At 42.3% G+C, this 21610-nt stretch overlaps 1 protein-coding gene across 2 annotated transcripts in view; it reads left to right on the forward strand.

Annotated features, from left to right (window-relative positions):
- Positions 1 to 21393, forward strand: part of LOC133619748 (LIM/homeobox protein Lhx6-like) — a 30422-nt gene extending 9029 nt beyond the window's left edge. For both annotated transcript variants that reach the window (XM_061980995.1, XM_061980996.1), the window contains exons 5-8: positions 6242 to 6342; positions 6441 to 6536; positions 14299 to 14476; positions 21009 to 21393. In XM_061980995.1, coding sequence (XP_061836979.1) covers positions 6242 to 6342; positions 6441 to 6536; positions 14299 to 14476; positions 21009 to 21091 — 458 coding nt within the window. In that variant the 3' untranslated portion in view covers positions 21092 to 21393. The remainder of the gene's footprint in view (positions 1 to 6241; positions 6343 to 6440; positions 6537 to 14298; positions 14477 to 21008) is intronic.
- Positions 21394 to 21610: the final 217 nt, after the last annotated feature.

Raw genomic sequence — 21610 nt, forward strand, 5'->3', positions numbered from 1 at the left:
GTAAAGCAAGAAAGGCACACACTACATACACAAAGCCTAACCAGGCATTTTTTCCTCAAGAAATTCTGACACAAAATCATGTCTGAAGCCCAGAACACTCTACACATTTCCCCAGTTTTAGTTTAGAGATAAGGAAAGATTGGCCTGGCCCACTAGGATCCTTCTTTATGTTTGTGAACTTTATAGTCTATACATTTAGAGTGATGTGATAATCAAACACTCTAGAAGTCTAGAATGAAAGAGTATATAAGAGAATTGACAGCAGCGTTCCCTCTAAGGTGCGCGCCTGTGCAATTGCTCAAGCGTCCTCTGCGCACGGCAAATCTATGCCACGCACAAAATCAAATAAAAAAATAAGCGCAAAACAATTTTCGACACGACACAGACACGACAGAGAAAACCGTTTTCGTCATCATTGTTCAAATATTGTAACGTCTGTCGAGACGCTTTGAGAACATAAATTCCATCCATCACTTTACTGAGCAAAACTCTTTATTGTCGGCCATAAACACATCACTGTTATATCAACAGCAGCCGCTCGCACTTTCTCACTTGCGCCAACACATGCACATATGGCACTTAGCCAGTGATGCGTTTACAGCCACACAAAAAGTCGGACAACTCCAACACCACACATAAAGTGTCATTCCAGGTCGTTACTTTATGATTTACCAATCAAATGTGTGCTTATTCTAGTGTCATTTATTAGGAATCTTAATTTATAAATATGAATCATTAAATGCTGTTAGTATATTAAATACATACTAATAAAAATATTTTTTTTTTACAAACAGGAAGTTGCAGGAATGTACACATGATCCCCTGCTTACATCTCATTGTGCAACATGTGAATGTTTTAATGGGAACTAAATGCAATGTCTGAAAGGGGTACAAATTATTTCCAAAGCAGGACCTCCACCCAGACAAACAATACAAGTACACAGTTCATGAAAAACAATATTTTTTGTAATTGTCATTCTAAGTGGGCCTAAACACTTATATTAGAAATGGAAATGACTGCTGTCATTTGATTCTAATAATAAGAGAATGTTGTCTGTCTATCTGTGTTGGCCCTGCGATGGGTGGGGACTTGTCCAGGGTGTACCCAGCCTTCCGCCCGAATGCACCTGAGATAGGCTCCAGCGACCCCGAAAAGGACAAGCGGTAGAAAATGGATGGATGGATGGAGATTGAACTTGTTATTTAGTCAGGTTTGAGACAGGTGTGCTGCTGGTGTAGCCACAGTGTGCACATGTGATATTGCTCACATGGGCTCCACTGAATGCTCAGGGAGTTTTTGCGTTTGCTCACACACATGAACAATTAGAGGGAACATTGATTGACAGAGTGTGTGTACCTTCAGTGCTGAATGATGAGCAGAGGCAGAGTTAATCCTTAAGTGGTGGTGGTGGAGGTGAAGTGTCATTGGAGTCTCTGTCTCTCTTTACTAGCTTCGTCGAAGCATGTTGCTTATGTAGCTTGTTTCAGCAGATTTGAATTGCTGTTTTGGGCAGTAGATGGGATCTTTGATCCAAAGCACAATTTACATTTAACTAAAATGTTATTTTCTTTGTGCTCGACAAAAGAAAAGTAGTGAAAATATCTCCATGTTAGCAAACTCGACTTCTGGCTCCGCCATGATCAGACACGCCCCCCCGCCCCCTCGCTCCCCACACTCACACTCAGACACACCCACACAAAGTGCATGTCTCTCTCTCTTCTCCGGCTTGTGACACAAGAAGAATCAGAACGATGACACAGCAGCGCTCCGATAAAACACACTTTATACTACATAAAAAGTAACGTAAAATAACGCAGTAACGCATCATGTAGTAACGGTAACTGAGTTACTGAATATAAAAAATAACGCGTTAGATTACTAGTTACCGCCGAAACTAACGGCGTTACAGTAACGCGTTACTTTGTAACGCGTTAGTTCCAACACTGAACATACATAATGTGAGAGCACGGTGCTGTTGTTAAGGATCTACTGCAAAAACGCTGGTCAAAGTTTCTCTCCATGGAAGGAGGACACACTGTAAATACGCTAAGATGACGACAGAACTCAGCTCTTTTTAAAGATTTATTATGCAGAAACTTTGGTCAAAGATCCTTTATATCAGTGGTCCCCAAACTTTTTGTAACTGCGGACCGGTCAACGCTTGAAAATTTGTCCCACGGACCTGGAGACTATTTTTTAATTTTTTTGGGGTCATAAAAAAATACGATCATGTGTGCTTACGGACTGTATCCCTACAGACTGTATTGATATATATTGATATATAATGTAGGAACCACAATATTAATAACAGAAAGAAACAACCCTTTTGTGTGAATGAGTGTAAATGGGGGAGGGAGGTTTTTTGGGTTTGCACTAATTGTAAGTGTATCTTGTGTTTTTTATGTTGATTTAATATATATATATATATATATTTTTTTATTTTTTTATTATTGTTATTTTTTTTTTAATTCTTGTGCGGCCCGGTACCAATCGATCCACGGACCGGTACCACTGCTTTATATGACAGTATGAGCTCTGCATGACAACAGCGCTGTGCTGTTTTAAGGACTCTGCTGTTTGAAGGACCCAATATGCAAAAACAGTAGTCAAAGATCACTTACATGACAGCAGCGCTCAGCTGTTTTTAAGGATCTACTGCAGAAATGTGTGTCAAAGATCCTCTATATTAGGGGTCGGAAACTAGGGATGTCCGATAATATCAGACTGCCGATATTATCGGCCGATAAATGCTTTAAAATGTAATATCGGATGTTATCGGTATCGGTTTCAAAATTATCGGTTTCAAAAAGTAAAATGTATGACTTTTTAAAACGCCGCTGTGTACACGGACGTAGGGAGAAGTACAGAGCGCCAATAAACCTTAAAGGCCCAATCACATAATATCTACGGCTTTTCACACACACAAGTGAATGCAAGGTCACACTGAGGGTGGCCGTATAAACAACTTTAACACTGTTACAAATATGCGCCACACTGTGAACCCACACCAAACAAGAATGACAAACACATTTCGGGAGAACATCCGCACCGTAACACAACATAAACACAACAGAACAAATACCCAGAAGCCCTTGCAGCACTAACTCTTCCAGGACGCTACAATATACACCCCCCGCTGCCCCCAAAACCCCCCCCCCCCCCCCCCCAACCCCAACCTCCTCATGCTCTCTAAGGGAGAGCATGTCCAAAATTCCAAGCTGCTGTTTTGACGCATATTAAAAAAAATAATGCACTTTGTGAGACTTCAATAATAAATATGGCAGTGCCATGTTGGCATTTTTTTCCATAACTTGAGTTGATTTATTTTGGAAAACCTTGTTACATTGTTTAATGCATCCAGCGGGGAATCACAACAAAATTAGGCATAATAATGTGTTAATTCTACGACTGTTTATATCGGTATCGGTAATTAAGAGTTGGACAATATCGGATATCGGCAAAAAAGCCATTATCGGACATCTCTATCAGAAACCTTTTTGGCTGAGAGAGCCATGAAAGCCAAATATTTCAAAATGTATTTCCGTGAGAGCCATATAATATTTTTTAACACTGAATACAACTAAATGTGTGCCTTTTTAAGTAAGACCAACATTTTTAGAGTATAATAAGTCTCTTATTCTTTTTAATAACATTGTTATTCTGAAGCTAACCAATAATAGATCAAATGCTTCTTACTATTAATGCGACTTCTTGAACAGGCGCGGTAGAAAACGGATGGACGGATTAAAATGTATGAGAATGTTTGATATTTTGAATGTTATTTTTAACACTGATTACCAGAGGAATTATTCATTACTTATCATGTTAAGCAATGTCAGCTAACATTTATCTGAGAGCCAGGTGCAGTCATCAAAAGAGTCACATTTGGCTCGAGAGCCATAGGTTCCCTACCCCTGCTCTATATGCTAAACCTGGCTGTTTTTAAGGACCTACTTCAAAAACACAGTCAAAGATCCTTTAGGTCATTGCTCTGCTGTTTTTGAGGACCTATTACGCAGACGCTAGTCAAAGATCCTCTATATGACGTAGAGCTCTGTTGTTTTTAATGTCCAACTTTAAAATCGCCAGTCAAAAATCATCTATTTGACAGAACAAATGCTTTTATTACAGACTTATTATGCAGAAACGTTTGTCAATGTAGTCAAAGACCATTTACATGACTGGAGTTTTTGAGGATGTACTGCAGAAATGCTTGTCAAAGATCCTTTATATGCTAAACCTGGCTGTTTTTACGGACCTACTTCAAAAACACGGTCAAAGATCCTCTATGTCATTGCTCTGCTGTTTTTAAGGACCTATTACGCAGACACTAGTCAAAGATCCTCTATATGACGGTAGAGCTCTGTTGTTTTTAATGACCAACTAAAAAATCGCCAGTCAAAAATCTTATATTTGACAGAGTGTCCGCCCTGAGATCAGTAGGTCGTGAGTTCAAACCCCGGCCGAGTCATACCAAAGACTATAAAAATTGGGACCCATTACCTCCCTGCTTGGCACTCAGCATCAAAGGTTGGAATTGGGGGTTAAATCACCAAAAATAATTCCCGAGCGCTGCCACCGCTGCTGCTCACTGCTCCCCTCACCTCCCATGGGGTGAACAAGGGGATGGGTCAAATGCAGAGGACAAATTTCACCACACCTACTGTGTTTGTGACTATCTTTGGTACTTTAACTTTTAATGACCCACTGAAAAAAAATGCAGTCAAAGATCCTCTGTATGACAGAAGCCCTCTGCTGTTTTTAGGGATCTACTTTATATTCTTAATAAAAATTATTTATATGACGGTTCTTAACAACAGCACACTGTTGTTAAGATCTAATTGTGCAAAAATGCTAGTCACCGATCTTTTATATGACAGGAGCGCTCTGCTATTTGTAAGGTTCTACGGCCGAAACGCTAGTCAAAGATCTTTCATATGACAGGAGTACTTTGCTGTTTTTAACAACCTACTGCACAAACGCAAGTCAAAGATCCTCTATATGAGGGTAGAGCTCTGTTGTTTTTAATGACCCACTGAAAAAAATGCAGTCAAAGATCCTCTGTAAGACAGAAGCACTCTGCTGTTTTTAAGGACCTACTGCAAAAATTATTTATTTGGTCGGTAGAGCTGTGCTGTTGTTAAGAACTAATTATGCAAAAATGCTAATCACAGCTCTTTTATATGACAGGAGCGCTCTGCTATTTGTAAGGTTCTACGGCCGAAATGCTAGTCAAAGATCCTCTATGTCATTGCTCTGCTGTTTTTAAGGACCAATTATGCAGACACTAGTCAAAGATCCTCTATATGACGGTAGAGCTCTGTTGTTTTTAATGACCGACTGAAAAATCGCCAGTCAAAAATCTTCTATTTGACAGAACAAATGCTGTTTTTAATGACCCACTGAAAAAAACGCAATCAAAGATCCTCTATATGACAGAAGCACACTGCTGTTTTTAAGGACCTTCTGCAAAAAATATTTATATGACGGTAGAGCTGTGCTGTTGTTAAGAACTAATTATGCAAAAATGCTAGTCACAGATCTTTTGTATGACAAGAGTGCTCTGCTATTTGTAAGGTTCTACGGCCGAAATGCTAGTCAAAGATCCTCTGTCATTGCTCTGCTGTTTTTAAGGACCTATTACGCAGACGCTAGTCAAAGATCCTCTCTATGACGGTAGAGCTCTGTTGTTTTTAATGACCGACCGAAAAATCGCCAGTCAAAAATCTTCTATTTGACAGAACAAATGCTGTTTTTAATGACCCACTGAAAAAAACGCAGTCAAAGATTTTCTAAATGACAGAAGCACTTTTGCTGTTTTTAAGGACCTACTGCAAACATTATTTATATGACGGTAGAGCTGTGCTGTTGTTAAGAACTAATTATGCAAAAATGCTAGTCACAGATCTTTTATATGACAGGAGCGCTCTGCTTTTTGTAAAGTTCTACAGATAAAACGCAAGTCAAAGATCTTCCATATGACAGGAGTACTTTGCTGTCTTTAACAACATACTGCACAAACGCAAGTCAAAGATCCTCTATACGACAGTAGAGATTTGCTGTTTTTAAGGACTGATTATGCAAATATGCTAGTCAAATATATTGTGTATGACAGGAGCACTGTGCGGTTTTTAAGGATCTACTGCAAAACCCCAAGTCAAAGATCCTTAATATTGCACAAGATGTTGTTTCAGCTTTAGATTAGGATGACAGACGTGTCATCTGCACTTCTCTCTGCAGGAACAGGGCTGACTCTGGAGGGGGCGCTGCCCTCGGACCAGGACTGCCAGCCCAAACCAGCCAAGAGGGCGCGGACGTCCTTCACCGCAGAGCAGCTGCAGGTACTCTGGGTGGCGCTGTGACATTGTGTGTATTGTGTGAAGTCTGATAGCGTGTGTGTGTGTGTGTGTGTGTGTGTGTGTGTGTGTGTGTGTTGCAGGTGATGCAGAGCCAGTTTGCACAGGACAACAATCCTGACGCTCAGACTCTGCAGAAACTGGCGGAGATGACAGGACTGAGCAGGCGAGTCATCCAGGTAGAAACCTTCATGATGACCTCATCTTTTGTCTGGAATGTTCTATTTTGGAATCTGCAAATATGACTTAGAGCACATGTGACGGACTCAAATGTAGCCCACCGCTTCATTTAATGTGGTCTGCCAAGTCATTTAAGATGGTCCGTCACATGGTCCATCACATTTATTAAAGTGGTCCTACACATCATTTAAAGTGGTTGGTCACGTCATTTAATGTGGCCCACCATGTCATTCAATGTGGACGGTCACATTATTTATCGTGGTCCGTCACATCATATATGTGGTCCACCATGTCGTTCAATGTGCCCCGCCAAGCCATTTATTGTGGTCCCTTACATCATTTATGGTGGCCCGTCACATCATTTAAAGTGGTCGGCCATGATATTGAAGTGGTCTGTCACGCCTTTTAATGTGGTCGGTCACATCATTTAAAGTGGTCTGTCACGTCATTTATTGTGGTCCGTCACGTCATTTATTGTGGCCCGTCATGTCATTTATTGTGGTCCGCCACGTCATTTAAAGTGGTCCGTCACATAATTTATTGTGGTCCGTCACATCATTTATTGTGGTTGGCCATGTAATGAAGTGGTCCGTCACGCCATATAATGTGGTCCATCACGTAATTCATTGTGGTCTGTCACGTCATTTATTGTGGCTTGTCACATTATTTAAAGTGGTCCGTCACGTCATTTGATGTGGTCCATTACGTCATTCATTGTGGTCCGTCACGTCATTTATTGTGGCCCGCCACATCATTTAAAGTGGTCCGTCACGTCATTTATTGTGGCCCGCCACATCATTTAAAGTGGTCCGTCACGTCATTTATTGTGGCCCGCCACATCATTTAAAGTGTTCCGTCGCGTCATTTAAAGTGGTCCGTCACGTCATTTATTGTGGTCCGTCACATCATTTATTGTGGTCCGTCACATCATTTATTGTGGTGGGCCATGTAATTGAAGTGGTCCGTCACGCCATTTAATGTGGTCCATCACGTAATTCATTATGGCCTGTCACATTATTTAAAGTGGTCCGTCACGTCATTTGATGTGGTCCATCACGTAATTCATTGTGGTCCGTCACGTCATTTATTGTGGCCTGTCACATAATTTAAAGTGGTCTGTCACGTCATTTATTGTGGTCCGCCAAGTCATTCATTGTGGTCTGTCATGTCATTTATTGTGGTCTGTCACATCATTTAATGTGGCCCGCCACATCATTTAAAGTGGTCCATCACGTCATGTATTGTGGCCCACCACATCATTTAAAGTGGTCCGTCGCGTCATTTATAGTGGTCCGTCACAAAATGTATTGTGGTCCGTCACATAATTTATTGTGGTCCGTCACATCATTTATTGTGGTTGGCCATGTAATGAAGTGGTCCGTCACGCCATATAATGTGGTCCATCACGTAATTCATTGTGGTCTGTCACGTCATTTATTGTGGCTTGTCACATTATTTAAAGTGGTCCGTCACATCATTTGATGTGGTCCATTACGTCATTCATTGTGGTCCGTCACGTCATTTATTGTGGCCCGCCACATCATTTAAAGTGGTCCGTCACGTCATTTATTGTGGCCCGCCACATCATTTAAAGTGGTCCGTCACGTCATTTATTGTGGCCCGCCACATCATTTAAAGTGGTCCGTCGCGTCATTTAAAGTGGTCCGTCACGTCATTTATTGTGGTCCGTCACATCATTTATTGTGGTCCGTCACATCATTTATTGTGGTGGGCTATGTAATTGAAGTGGTCCGTCACGCCATTTAATGTGGTCCATCACGTAATTCATTATGGCCTGTCACATTATTTAAAGTGGTCCGTCACGTCATTCATTGTGGTCCGTCACGTCATTTATTGTGGCCTGTCACATAATTTAAAGAGGTCTGTCACGTCATTTATTGTGGTCCGCCAAGTCATTCATTGTGGTCTGTCATGTCATTTATTGTGGTCTGTCAAATCATTTAATTTGGTCCGCCACATCATTTAAAGTGGTCCGTCACGTCATGTATTGTGGCCCGCCACATCATTTAAAGTGGTCCGTCGCGTCATTTATAGTGGTCCGTCACAAAATTTATTGTGGTCCATCACAACATTTATTGTGGTCCGTCACATAATTTATTGTGGTTGGCCATGTAATTGAAGTGGTCCATCACGCCATTTAATGTGGTCGGTCACATTTTTTAAAATGGTCCGTCACGTCAGTTAATGTGGTCTATCACGTCATTAAAAGTGGTCCATCACGTTATTTAATGTGGTCTGCCAAGTCATACATTGTGGTTCGTCACGTCATTTATTGTGGCCCGCCACATCATTTAAAGTGGTTCGTCACGTCATTTAAAGTAGACCGTCACGTCATTTAAAGTGTTCCGTCACGTCATTTAAAGTAAACCGTCACATCATTTATTGTGGTCCACCAAGTCATTCATTGTGGTCTGTCATGTCATTTGTTGTGGTCCATCACATCATTTATTGTGGTCCGCCACGTCATTTAAAGTGGTCAGTCACGTCATTTATTGTGGCCCGTCACGTCATTAAAATTGGTCCATTACATAATTTATTGTGGTCCGTCACATCATTTATTGTGGTTGGCCATGTAATTGAAGTGGTCCGTCACGCCATTTAATGTGGTCGGTCACATTATTTAAAGTGGTCCGTCACGTCATTTATTGTGGTCCATCACGTCATTCATTGTGGTCCGTCACGTCATTTATCGTGACCCGCCACATCATTTAAAGTGGTCCGTCACATCATTTATTGTGGTTGGCCATGTAATTGAAGTGGTCCGCCACACCATTTAATGTGGTGGTCGGTCACATTATTTAAAGTGGTCCGTCACGTCATTTGAAGTGGTCAATCACGTCATTCATTGTGGTCCGTCACGTCATTTATTGTGGCCCGCAACATCGTTTAAAGTGGTCCGTCACATAATTTATTGTGGTCCGCCAAGTCATTCATTGTGGTCTCTCACATCATTTATTGTGGTCTGTCACATAATTTATTGTGGCCTGCCACATAATTTAAAGTGGTCCGTCACGTCGTTTATAGTGGTCTGTCGCCAAATTTATTGTGGTCCGTCACGTCATTTATTGTGGTTGGCCATGCAATTGAAGTGGTCCGTCACATTATTTAAAGTGGTCCGTCACGTCATTTGACGTGGTCCATCACGTCATTTGACGTGGTCCATCACGTCATTAAAAGTGGTCCATCACGTCATTTATTGTGGCCCGCCGCATCATTTAAAATGTTCCGTCACGTTATTTAAAGTAGACCGTCACGTCATTTAAAGTGGTCCGCCAAATCATTCACTGTGGTCTGTTACGGCATTTATTGTGGTCTGTCACATCATTTATTTTGGCCTGCCACATCATTTATTGTGGCCCGCCACATCATTTAAAGTGGTTTGTCACGTCAATTAATGTGGCTCACCAAGTCATTCCATGTGGTCCACCGCATCATTTAAACTGATCCGTCACGTCATTTAATGTGGCCCGCCATGTCATTCAATGTGCTCTGTCACATTATTTAACGTGGTCCATCAGATCATTTAAAGTGGTTTGTCATATCATTTAAAGTGGTCCCTTACATCATTTAAAGTCGTCCGTCATGTCATTTATTGTGGTCCGCCATGTAATTAAAGTTGTCCGTCACGGCATTTAAAGTGGTCCGTCAAGTCATTCATTGTGGTCTGTCACATAATTTATAGTGGCCCGCCACGGCATTTAAAGTGGTCCGTCATGTCATTTATTGTGGTCTGCCAAGTCATTCATTGTGGTCCGTCGTGTCATTTATCGTGGTCCGCCATGTAAATAAAGTCGTCCGTCACGTCATTTAAAGTGGTCCGTCAAGTCATTCATTGTGGTCTGTCACATAATTTATAGTGGCCCGCCACGTCATTTAAATTGGTCCGTCACGTCATTTGTTGTGGCCCGCCACATCAATTAAAGTGGCCCGTCAGGTCATTTAAATTGGTTCGTCACGTCAATTAATGTGACCCACCAAGTCATTCCATGTGGTCCACCGCATGTGGTCCATCACGTCATTTAAAGTGGCCCACCATGTCATTAAATGTGCTCTGTCACATTATTTAATGTGGTCCGTCAGATCATATATGTGGTCCGTCAGATAATTTAAAGTGGTCCGTCACATCATTTAAAGTGATCCGTCACGTCATTTAAAGTGGTCCGTCACATAATTTAAAGTGGCCCGCCACGTCATTTAATGTGGTCTGCCAAGTCATTCATTGTGGTCTGTCATGTCATTTATTGTGGTCCGTCACATCATGTATTGTGGCCCGCCACATCATTTAAAGTGGCCCGCCACATAATTTAATGTGGTCCGTCACGTCATTTAAAGTGGTCCGTCACGTCATTTAAAGTGGTCCGTCACGTCATTTAAAGTGGTCCGTCACATCATTTAAAGTGGCCCGCCACGTCATTTAATGTGGTCTGCCAAGTCATTCATTGTGGTTTGTCACGTCATTTATTCTGGTCCGTCACATCATGTATTGTGTTCTGTGACATAATTTAAAGTGTCCCGCCACATCATTTAAAGTGGTCCGTCACGTCATTTAAAGTGGTCCGTCACATCATTTAAAGTGGCCCGCCACATCATTTAATGTGGTCTGCCAAGTCATTCATTGTGATCTGTCACGTCATTTATTGTGGTCTGTCACATCATGTATTGTGGTCTGTCACATCATTTAAAGTGGCCCGCCACGTCATTTTTTATATGGTCCGTCACGTCATTTAAAGTGGCCCGCCTCGTCATTTAAAGTGGTCTGCTAAGCCATTCATTGTGGTTTGTCACGTCATTTATTGTGGTCCGTCACATCATGTATTGTGTTCTGTGACATCATTTAAATTGGCCCGCCATGTCATTAAAGTGGTCCGTCACATCATTTAAATTGGTCCGTCACGTCATTTGTTGTGGCCCGCCACATCAATTAAAGTGGCCCGTCAGGTCATTTAAATTGGTTCGTCACGTCAATTAATGTGACCCACCAAGTCATTCCATGTGGTCCACCGCATGTGGTCCATCACGTCATTTAAAGTGGCCCACCATGTCATTAAATGTGCTCTGTCACATTATTTAATGTGGTCCGTCAGATCATATATGTGGTCCGTCAGATAATTTAAAGTGGTCCGTCACATCATTTAAAGTGATCCGTCACGTCATTTAAAGTGGTCCGTCACATAATTTAAAGTGGCCCGCCACGTCATTTAATGTGGTCTGCCAAGTCATTCATTGTGGTCTGTCACGTCATTTATTGTGGTCCGTCACATCATGTATTGTGGCCCGCCACATCATTTAAAGTGGCCCGCCACGTTATTTATTGTGGTCCGTCACGTCATTTAAAGTGGTCCGCCACGTCATTTAAAGTGGTCCGTCACGTCATTTAAGTGCTCCGTCACGTCATTTAAATTGGCCCGCCACGTCATTTAATGTGGTCTGCTAAGTCATTCATTGTGGTTTGTCACGTCATTTATTGTGGTCCGTCACATCATGTATTGTGTTCTGTGACATCATTTAAATTGGCCCGCCACGTCATTAAGTGGTCCGTCACGTCATTTAACGCGGTACGTCATGTCATTTAAAGTGGTCCGTCACGTCATTTAACGTGGTCCGTCACATAATTTAAAGTGGCCCGCCACGTCATTTAATGTGGTCTGCCAAGTCATTCATTGTGGTCTGTCATGTCATTTATTGTGGTCCGTCACATCATGTATTGTGGCCCGCCACATCATTTAAAGTGGCCCGCCACGTCATTTAATGTGGTCCGTCACGTCATTTAAAGTGGTCCGTCACGTCATTTAAAGTGGTCCGTCACGTCATTTAAAGTGGTCCGTCACATCATTTAAAGTGGCCCGCCACATCATTTAATGTGGTCTGCCAAGTCATTCATTGTGGTCTGTCACGTCATTTATTGTGGTCCGTCACATCATGTATTGTGGTCCGTCACATCATTTAAAGTGGCCCGCCACGTCATTTAATGTGGTCTGCCAAGTCATTCATTGTGGGTTGTCATGTCATTTATTGTGGTCCGTCACATCATGTATTGTGTTTTGTGACATCATTTAAAGTGGCCCGCCACATCATTTAAAGTGGCCCGCCACATCATTTAAAGTGGTCCGTCATGTCATTTAAAGTGGTCCGTCACATAATTTAAAGTGGCCCGCCACATCATTTAATGTGGTCTGCCAAGTCATTCATTGTGGTCTGTCACGTCATTTATTGTGGTCTGTCACATCATGTATTGTGGTCTGTCACATCATTTAAAGTGGCCCGCCACGTTATTTAATGTGGTCCGTCACGTCATTTAAAGTGGTCCGTCACGTCATTTAAAGTGGTCCGTCACGTCATTTAAAGTGGTCCGTCACGTCATTTAAAGTGGCCCGCCACGTCATTTAATGTGGTCTGTCAAGTCATTCATTGTGGTCTGTCACGTAATTTATTGTGGTCCGTCACATCATGTATTGTGTTCTGTGACATCATTTAAATTGGCCCGCCACGTCATTAAGTGGTCCGTCACATCATTTAAAGTGGTCCGTCACGTCATTTAAAGTGGTCCGTCACGTCATTTAACGCGGTCCGTCATGTCATTTAAAGTGGTCCGTCACGTCATTTAAAGTGGTCCGTCACGTCATTTAAAGTGGCCCGCCACGTCATTTAATGTGGTCTGTCAAGTCATTCATTGTGGTCTGTCACGTAATTTATTGTGGTCCGTCACATCATGTATTGTGTTCTGTGACATCATTTAAATTGGCCCGCCACGTCATTAAGTGGTCCGTCACATCATTTAAAGTGGTCCGTCACGTCATTTAAAGTGGTCCGTCACGTCATTTAACGCGGTCCGTCATGTCATTTAAAGTGGTCCGTCACGTCATTTAAAGTGGTCCGTCACATAATTTAAATTGGCCCGCCATGTCATTTAAAGTGGTCCGTCACGTCATTTAAAGTGATCCGTCACATCATTTAAAGTGACCCGCCACGTCATTAATGTGGTCTGTCACGTCATTCATTGTGGTCTGTCACGTCATTTATTGTGGTCTGTCACATCATGTATTGTCGTCTGTCACATCATTTAAAATGGCCCGCCACGTCATTTAAAGTGGTCCGTCACATAATTTAAAGTGACCCGCCACGTCATTTAACGTGGTCTGCCAAGTCATTCATTGTGGTCTGTCACATCATTTATTGTGGTCCGTCACATCATGTATTGTGGCCCGCCACGTCATTTAAATTGGCCCGCCACATCATTTATTGTGGCCCGCCACATCATTTAAAGTGGCCCGTCACGTAATTTATTGTGGCCCGCCACATCATTTGAAGTAGCCCGCCACGTCATTTATTGTGATCCGCCACATCATTTAAAGTGGCCCGCCACATCATTTAAATTGGCCCGCCACGTCATTTAAAGTGGCCCGCCACGTCATTCCTGCAGAGAAAAGTGCAAATGACGACCAAAAATGATCATTTTCCTACATTAAGTTTGGTGCATCATCTACCTAAAACCAATGGACAGTTCACCCTCACACCAGACTTCCACAAGAAATAGAAAAATATGACTTTAGTGCATTAATATTGACATTATTGTGTATTATCATGGTTGCATCATCCTTAGAAAATACTCTGACCCTGTCGATTTCCTAAATATGTCAAGCAAACTATTCAAAACAACATTAAATGGGATGCAAACTAGTAGAAAGCATGGATTATTTGTGTCTTACATCTTGCGCTTCAGTAACAAAGTATCCCTACCAGGTTTGGTTCCAGAACTGCCGGGCGCGACACAAAAAGCAGCCCCCTCTCGGCAGCTTCTCTCAGAGCAGCACCTCGCTGGGCAGGATGCCCCCCTCCCTGCACGAAGACCACATGCAGTACTCCCCCTTCAGTGGCCCCGACCGACCTCATCTACTGGCCCTGCACGGCTACCTGGAGAGTAAGACAATTCCATCCTGAGTTACACTTCTTATTCTTCTTCCTTATAATTTGTAAACACTTTGAGTTTGAACAACCTCTTAAACTGCATCATATTAGTTTGACTTCTTTGCTTCATCCATTCCATCATTTATTCCACATAGTGATACGCTAAAGGTCTTAAGTGTTGTACGTGCATACAAATGTGGTGGTACCCACATTAAACACAATTAAAATGTAGGGGTGTACTTTTTCACTTTAGCTAGAATACCAATATTAAAGGCCTACTGAAATGCGATTTTCTTATTTAAACGGGGATAGCAGGTCCATTCTATGTGTCATACTTGATCATTTCGCGACATTTTTGCTGAAAGGATTTAGTAGAGAACATCGACGATAAAGTTCGCAACTTTTGGTCGCTGATAAAAAAGCCTTGCCTGTACCGGAAGTAGCAGACGAGTAGCGTGACGTCACAGGTTGTGGAGCTCCTCACATCTGCACATTGTTTACAATCATGGCCACCAGCAGCGAGAGCGATTCGGACCGAGAAAGCGACGATTTCCCCATTAATTTGAGCGAGGATGAAAGATTTGTGGATGAGGAAAGTGAGAGTGAAGGACTAGAGGGCAGTGGGAGCGATTCAGATAGGGAAGATGCTGTGAGAGGCGGGTGGGACCTGATATTCAGCTGGGAATGACTAAAACAGTAAATAAACACAAGACATATGTATACTCTATTAGCTACAACACAACCAGGCTTATATTTAATATGCCACAAATTAATCCCGCATAACAAACACCTCCCCCCTCCCGTCCATATAACCCGCCAATACAACTCAAACACCTGCACAACACACTCAATCCCACAGCCCAAAGTACCGTTCACCTCCCCAAAGTTCATACAGCACATATATTTCCCCAAAGTCCCCAAAGTTACGTACGTGACATGCACATAGTGGCACGCACGTACGGGCAAGCGATCAAATGTTTGGAAGCCGCAGCTGCGTGCGTACTCACGGTACCGCGTCTGCGTATCCAACTCAAAGTCCTCCTGGTAAGAGTCTCTGTTGTCCCAGTTCTCCACAGGCCAATGGTAAAGCTTGACTGTCATCTTCCGGGAATGTAAACAATGAAACACCGGCTGTGTTTGTGTTGCTGCAGTCGGCCGCAATACACCGCTTCCCACCTACAGCTTTCTTCTTTGCTGTCTCCATTGTTCATTGAACAAATTGCAAAAGATTCACCAACACAGATGTCCAGAATACTGTGGAATTTTGCGATGAAAACAGACGACTTAATAGCTGGCCACCATGCTAACCCGGCCGTATTGGCATGTGTTGCAATGTTAAGATTTCATCATTGATATTTAAACTATCAGACTGCGTGGTCGGTAGTAGTGGCTTTCAGTAGGCCTTTAAGTATAGGATAGAATTTGATAGAATGCAAACAAGAGAGCATTTTGAAAATACTCTTGGCCAACACTGATATTAAACCGATACAATATCAGAACCAATAATAAATATTTTAGTGATTTTGTCGTGTTGAATATTAGAACAGGTTTTGATCAAGTGATATTACTCAGATAACAATCTTAGGTATAAAAAAAAACACTAACCTTATGACAGACTTATGCTGTCTTCAAAATGAAGTGGAGTGGCAATATGTCTTTGGCGACACCTCGTGGTCACATTAGTTCATTAAATCAAGCTCACGATGCAGGGAGTTGAATTATGCGGACACGTTTGTTACTGGATACTTTCTAATACACTTCTGCCTCGGAGACTTTGTATCGGTCAGTGGTATGCAACTATAATTAATTTAAAAACGTTCTTGTGGAGGGGGGGCGTGGCCTGCGGAATGGGGTGCGCCAGGAGCGGCCTCGAAGACAGCGACAGGTGCGTAGATGGCCCGGGTGGGCCCTGTTATCTAATCACCTGTCGCCCTTTATTAGCAGCAGCCGGAAGGAGAGTTCAGCGGGTTGCTTTCCAGCAATTGTCCTTTTTCTCCGTGTCCGTCACGCTCTCGCTCTCACTCCAGCGCCAACCCCCAACTCTCCTCCCCGCTGCTGCTAATAAAGGGCGACAGGTGATTAGATAACAAGTCCCGCCTGGGCCATCCACGCACCTGTCGCTGTCTTCGAGGCCGCTCCTGGCGCACCCCATTCCGCGGCAGGCCCGCAAGCCACGCCCCCCCTCCACAAGCACGTTTTTAAATTAATTATAGTTGCATACCACTGACCGATACAAAGTCTCCAAGGCAGAAGTGTATTAGAAAGTATCCAGTAACAAACGTGTCCGCACCATTCAACTCCCTGGATCGTGAGCTTGAAGTGGAGTGGCAATATGTCTTTGGCGACACCTCGCGGTCACATTAGTTCATTAAATCAAGCTCACGATGCAGGGAGTTGAATGGTGAGGACACGTTTGTTACTGGATACTTTCCAATACACTTCTGCCTTGGAGACTTTATTTAAAAAATGTGCTTGTGGAGGGGGGCGTGGCCTGCGGGCCTGCCGCGGAATGGGGTGTCCCAGGAGCAGCCTCGACGACAGCGACAGGTGCGTAGATGGCCCAGATGGGCCCTGTTATTTAATCACCTGTCGCCCTTTATTAGCAGCAGCCGGGAGGAGAGTTCAGCGGGTTGCTTTCCAGCAATTGTCCTTTTTTGTCCGTGGCCGTCACGCTCTCGCTCTCACTCCAGCGCCAACCCCAACTCTCCTCCCGGCTGCTGCTAATAAAGGGCGACAGGTGATTAGATAACAGGGCCCACCCGGGCCATCCACGCACCTGTCGCTGTCTTCGAGGCCGCTCCTGGCGCACCCCATTTCGCTGCAGGCCCGCAAGCCACGCCCCCCCTCCACAAGCACGTTTTTTAACTAATTATAGTTGCATACCACTGACCGATACAAAGTCTCGGAAGTGTATTAGAAAGTATCCAGTAACAAACGTGTCCGCACCATTCAACTCCCTGCATCGTGAGCTTGAAGTGGAGTGGCAATATGTCTTTGGCGACACCTCGCGGTCACATTAGTTCATTAAATCAAGCTCACGATGCAGGGAGTTGAATGGTGCGGACACGTTTGTTACTGGATACTTTCTAATGCACTTCTGCCTCGGAGACTGTGTATCCGTCAGTGGTATGCAACTATAATTAATTAAAAAACGTGCTTGTGGAAGGGGGCGTGGCCTGCGGGCCTGCCGCGGAATGGGGTGTGCCAGGAGCGGCCTCGAAGACAGCAGCGATAGGTGCGTAGATGGCCCGGGTGGGCCCTGTTATCTAATCACTTGTCGCCCTTTATTAGCAGCAGCCGGGAGGAGAGTTCAGCGGGTTGCTTTCCAGCAATTGTCCTTTTTTGTCCGTGGCCGTCACGCTCTCGCTCTCACTCCAGCGCCAACCCCAACTCTCCTCCCGGCTGCTGCTAATAAAGGGCGACAGGTGATTAGATAACAGGGCCCACCCGGGCCATCCACGCACCTGTCGCTGTCTTCGAGGCCGCTCCTGGCGCACCCCATTTCGCTGCAGGCCCGCAAGCCACGCCCCCCCTCCACAAGCACGTTTTTTAACTAATTATAGTTGCATACCACTGACCGATACAAAGTCTCGGAAGTGTATTAGAAAGTATCCAGTAACAAACGTGTCCGCACCATTCAACTCCCTGCATCGTGAGCTTGAAGTGGAGTGGCAATATGTCTTTGGCGACACCTCGCGGTCACATTAGTTCATTAAATCAAGCTCACGATGCAGGGAGCTGAATGGTGCGGACACGTTTTTTTACTGGATACTTTCTAATACACTTCTGCCTTGGAGACTTTATTTTTTTTCAAACGTGCTAGTGGAGGGGGCGTGGCCTGCGGGCCTGCCGCGGAATGGGGTGTGCCAGGAGCGGCCTCGAAGACAGCAGCGACAGGTGCGTAGATGGCCCAGGTGGGCCGTGTTATCTAATCACCTGTCGCCCTTTATTAGCAGCAGCCGGGAGGAGAGTTCAGCGGGTTGGCGCTGGAGCTTGTGTTTAGTCTTTATTTGAAGGGACAATGCACAGAAACATTAAGCTCAAAGACAGATATGTTCTGTACCAGATTATAGCTAAATAGCTCATTTCCATCTGCAGTCCCTGGATACAAAAATCATGCAATAAAATTATGACAATAAAATTGTAACCAAGTTCCCCGGGTGTCTTTGCCACTGCGCAAATTAAGGAGTCACGGGTGGGACCTGATATTCAGCCGGGAATGATTAATACAGTAAATAAACACAAGACATGTATAACTATTAGCCACAAGACGATCAGGCTTATATTTAATATGCCACAAATTAATCCCGCATAACAAACACCTCCCCCCCTCCATATAACCCGCCAATATAAATGAAACACCTGCACAACACACTCAATACCACAGCCCAAAGTACCGTTCACCTCCCCAAAGTTCATACAGCATATATATTTCCCCAAAGTCCCCAAAGTTACGTATGTGACATGAACATAGCGGCACGCACGTACGGGCAAGCGATCAAATGTTTGGAAGCCGCAGCTGCATGCGTACTCACGGTACCGCGTCTGCGCATCCAACTCAAAGTCCTCCTGGAAAAAGTCTCTGTTGTCCCGATTCTCCACAGGCCAATGGAAAGTCCACAAAAAAGGGCAAAAATGAGGATTCTTCCATGAAGTGGCTCCGTAGCAAAAACGCTGGGTCTGACAGGTGCTCCTAGGTGGTTTGTGACGTTTATTTCCGCTTCCACCCGGCCTGATAGCACCGGGTGCCTTTTATATCCCCACATATTAAGTTACATTTTTAATATTAGCATGATTTATAGAATACGCCTGTAACAGTTCATAATAAGTAAATGGATGACATAATATATATATATATATATATATATATATATATATATGTATATATATATATATATATATATATATATATATATATATATATATATATATATATATATACACACACAAAGTGACGCTGCACAACGGCAATAATTGTGTAAATTAGATGATTTTCACTTTTTTTTTTTTTTACAATTTAAATACACAATATTATAATTATTTATCAAGAAATAAAGAAAAAGGAGGAAAATAAATATTGCTAGAGGCTAGTGTTAGCGAAATGTATGCTAAGATAGCTGGCTACAGTTAAACAATTGTAAAATAATTCCCATTTTATAGTGATCAGAAAAATTTATATTTTCTGAATTTGAAAACTATAACCAGGGCAAAATATCATTTTATTTAGTTATGAGTAGGGATGTCCGATAATGGCTTTTTGCCGATATCCGATATTCCGATATTGTCCAACTCTTTAATTACCGATACCGATATCAACTGATATATGCAGTCGTGGAATTAACACATTATTATGCGTGATTTGGACAACCAGGTATGGTGAAGATAAGGTACTTTTAAAATTTTTTTATAAAATAAAATAAGATAAATAAATTAAAAACATTTTCTTGAATAAAAAAGAAAGTACAACAATATAAAAACAGTTACATAGAAACTAGTAATTAATGAAAATTAGTCAAATTAACTGTTAAAAGTTAGTATATAAAATAAAATATATATATATATATATATATATATATATATATATATATATATATAATAATAAAAAAAAAAAATATATATATATATATATACAATAAATATATATAATATATATATATATATATTATATATATATAATAAATATAAAATATATATATATATAATAAATATATTTAATAAAAAAAAAATATATATATATATATATATATAATAAATATATATAATATATATATAATAAAAATAAAAAATAAAATATATATATATATATATATATAATAAATATAAAAAATATATATATATAATAAATATATATAATATATATATAATAAAAATAAATATATATATATATATATATATATATATATATATATATATATATATATATATATATATATATATATATATTTTCCCTGCTGAGCACAAGTTAATTGTGACTGGCAATATTTATTATATATATATATGTATCGATGGACCCCTATGGCCATTACAAAATCATACTATAGCATGTAATCAAATTAAGAAAAGAGTGAGAGCGTGACGGACACGGGCAAAAAGGACAATTGCTGGAAAGCAACCCGCCGAACTCTCCTCCCGGCTGCTGCTAATAAAGGGCGACAGGTGATTAGATAACAAGGCCCACCTGGGCCATCCACGCACCTGTCGCTGTCTTCGAGGCCGCTCCTGGCACGCCCCGCTCCGCGGCAGGCCCGCAGGCCACACCCCCCTCCACGGTGCTGCTTCAGACTGCCATATTGTTTAATTAATTCATGTCGAGCCGGTGTGATATTGTGTGCTTAGCTGTTGTGTAGCTGCTCGCTCCTAGCAGCCATGTTTACCTTTTTGTAAATAACGCGAAGAAAATGCCAACCTTGTGTCCATATCAGATCGGGACACCCCTATTAAAAAAACTGGCTCACATCATTTTAAGACGCGTAGTGAAGCCTGCATTTTAACACTTGCTTTGGTGCCTAACACAAGTTTTTTGTTTTTTTTTTGTCTTAATGCAGGTCATCCTTTCTCAGTTCTCAGTGCTCCAGGCCACTTGAGCCACCCGGGCCTCCCTTTACCACAACTGCCAATCAGCCGCTGACATCCTGCATCCACTCAGCCACTAAAGGACGCCGTCCACTTTCAGCGTTCGGCTTGAACTCCCCCGTCGAGCGCCTTGCCTTATTTGTTTGGCGACACGCAAACGTCATGTCACGTTTCGTCCCACCTGCAGCTGGTTCGGCCTGCAGCAGTTGTTTGAAATGAATGTTGTTGATGAGCACATACGCAGCTTCCATGTGGTCCGTCGTCTCTCTGTGGACGCTCTTATTTATTGAGGAAGAAAAACTCAGCACTTTTTCAAATGTGTCTTGATTGTACGGACGGTAAATGTTGTAAATAAGTTGAATAAAGCACCCCGGATGTGTTTACGTCTCGTGCCAGCATCGATTTTCAAAGTGCATTAGAGAGGACACTGTTTAGCAGCATTCAAGGTCAGAGGTTAATAACGGCAACGTCCTGTCATTAAGAACAACTAACGACAAACATGCACCTCCTCCCCAATTTAGTGATCAATACCAGCTGACAACATTGATTGGAAAGCCTTTTTTTGAGTATATTA

This window comes from Nerophis lumbriciformis, linkage group LG20, assembly GCF_033978685.3.
Source record: "Nerophis lumbriciformis linkage group LG20, RoL_Nlum_v2.1, whole genome shotgun sequence".
Taxonomy (NCBI): Eukaryota; Metazoa; Chordata; class Actinopteri; order Syngnathiformes; family Syngnathidae; genus Nerophis; species Nerophis lumbriciformis.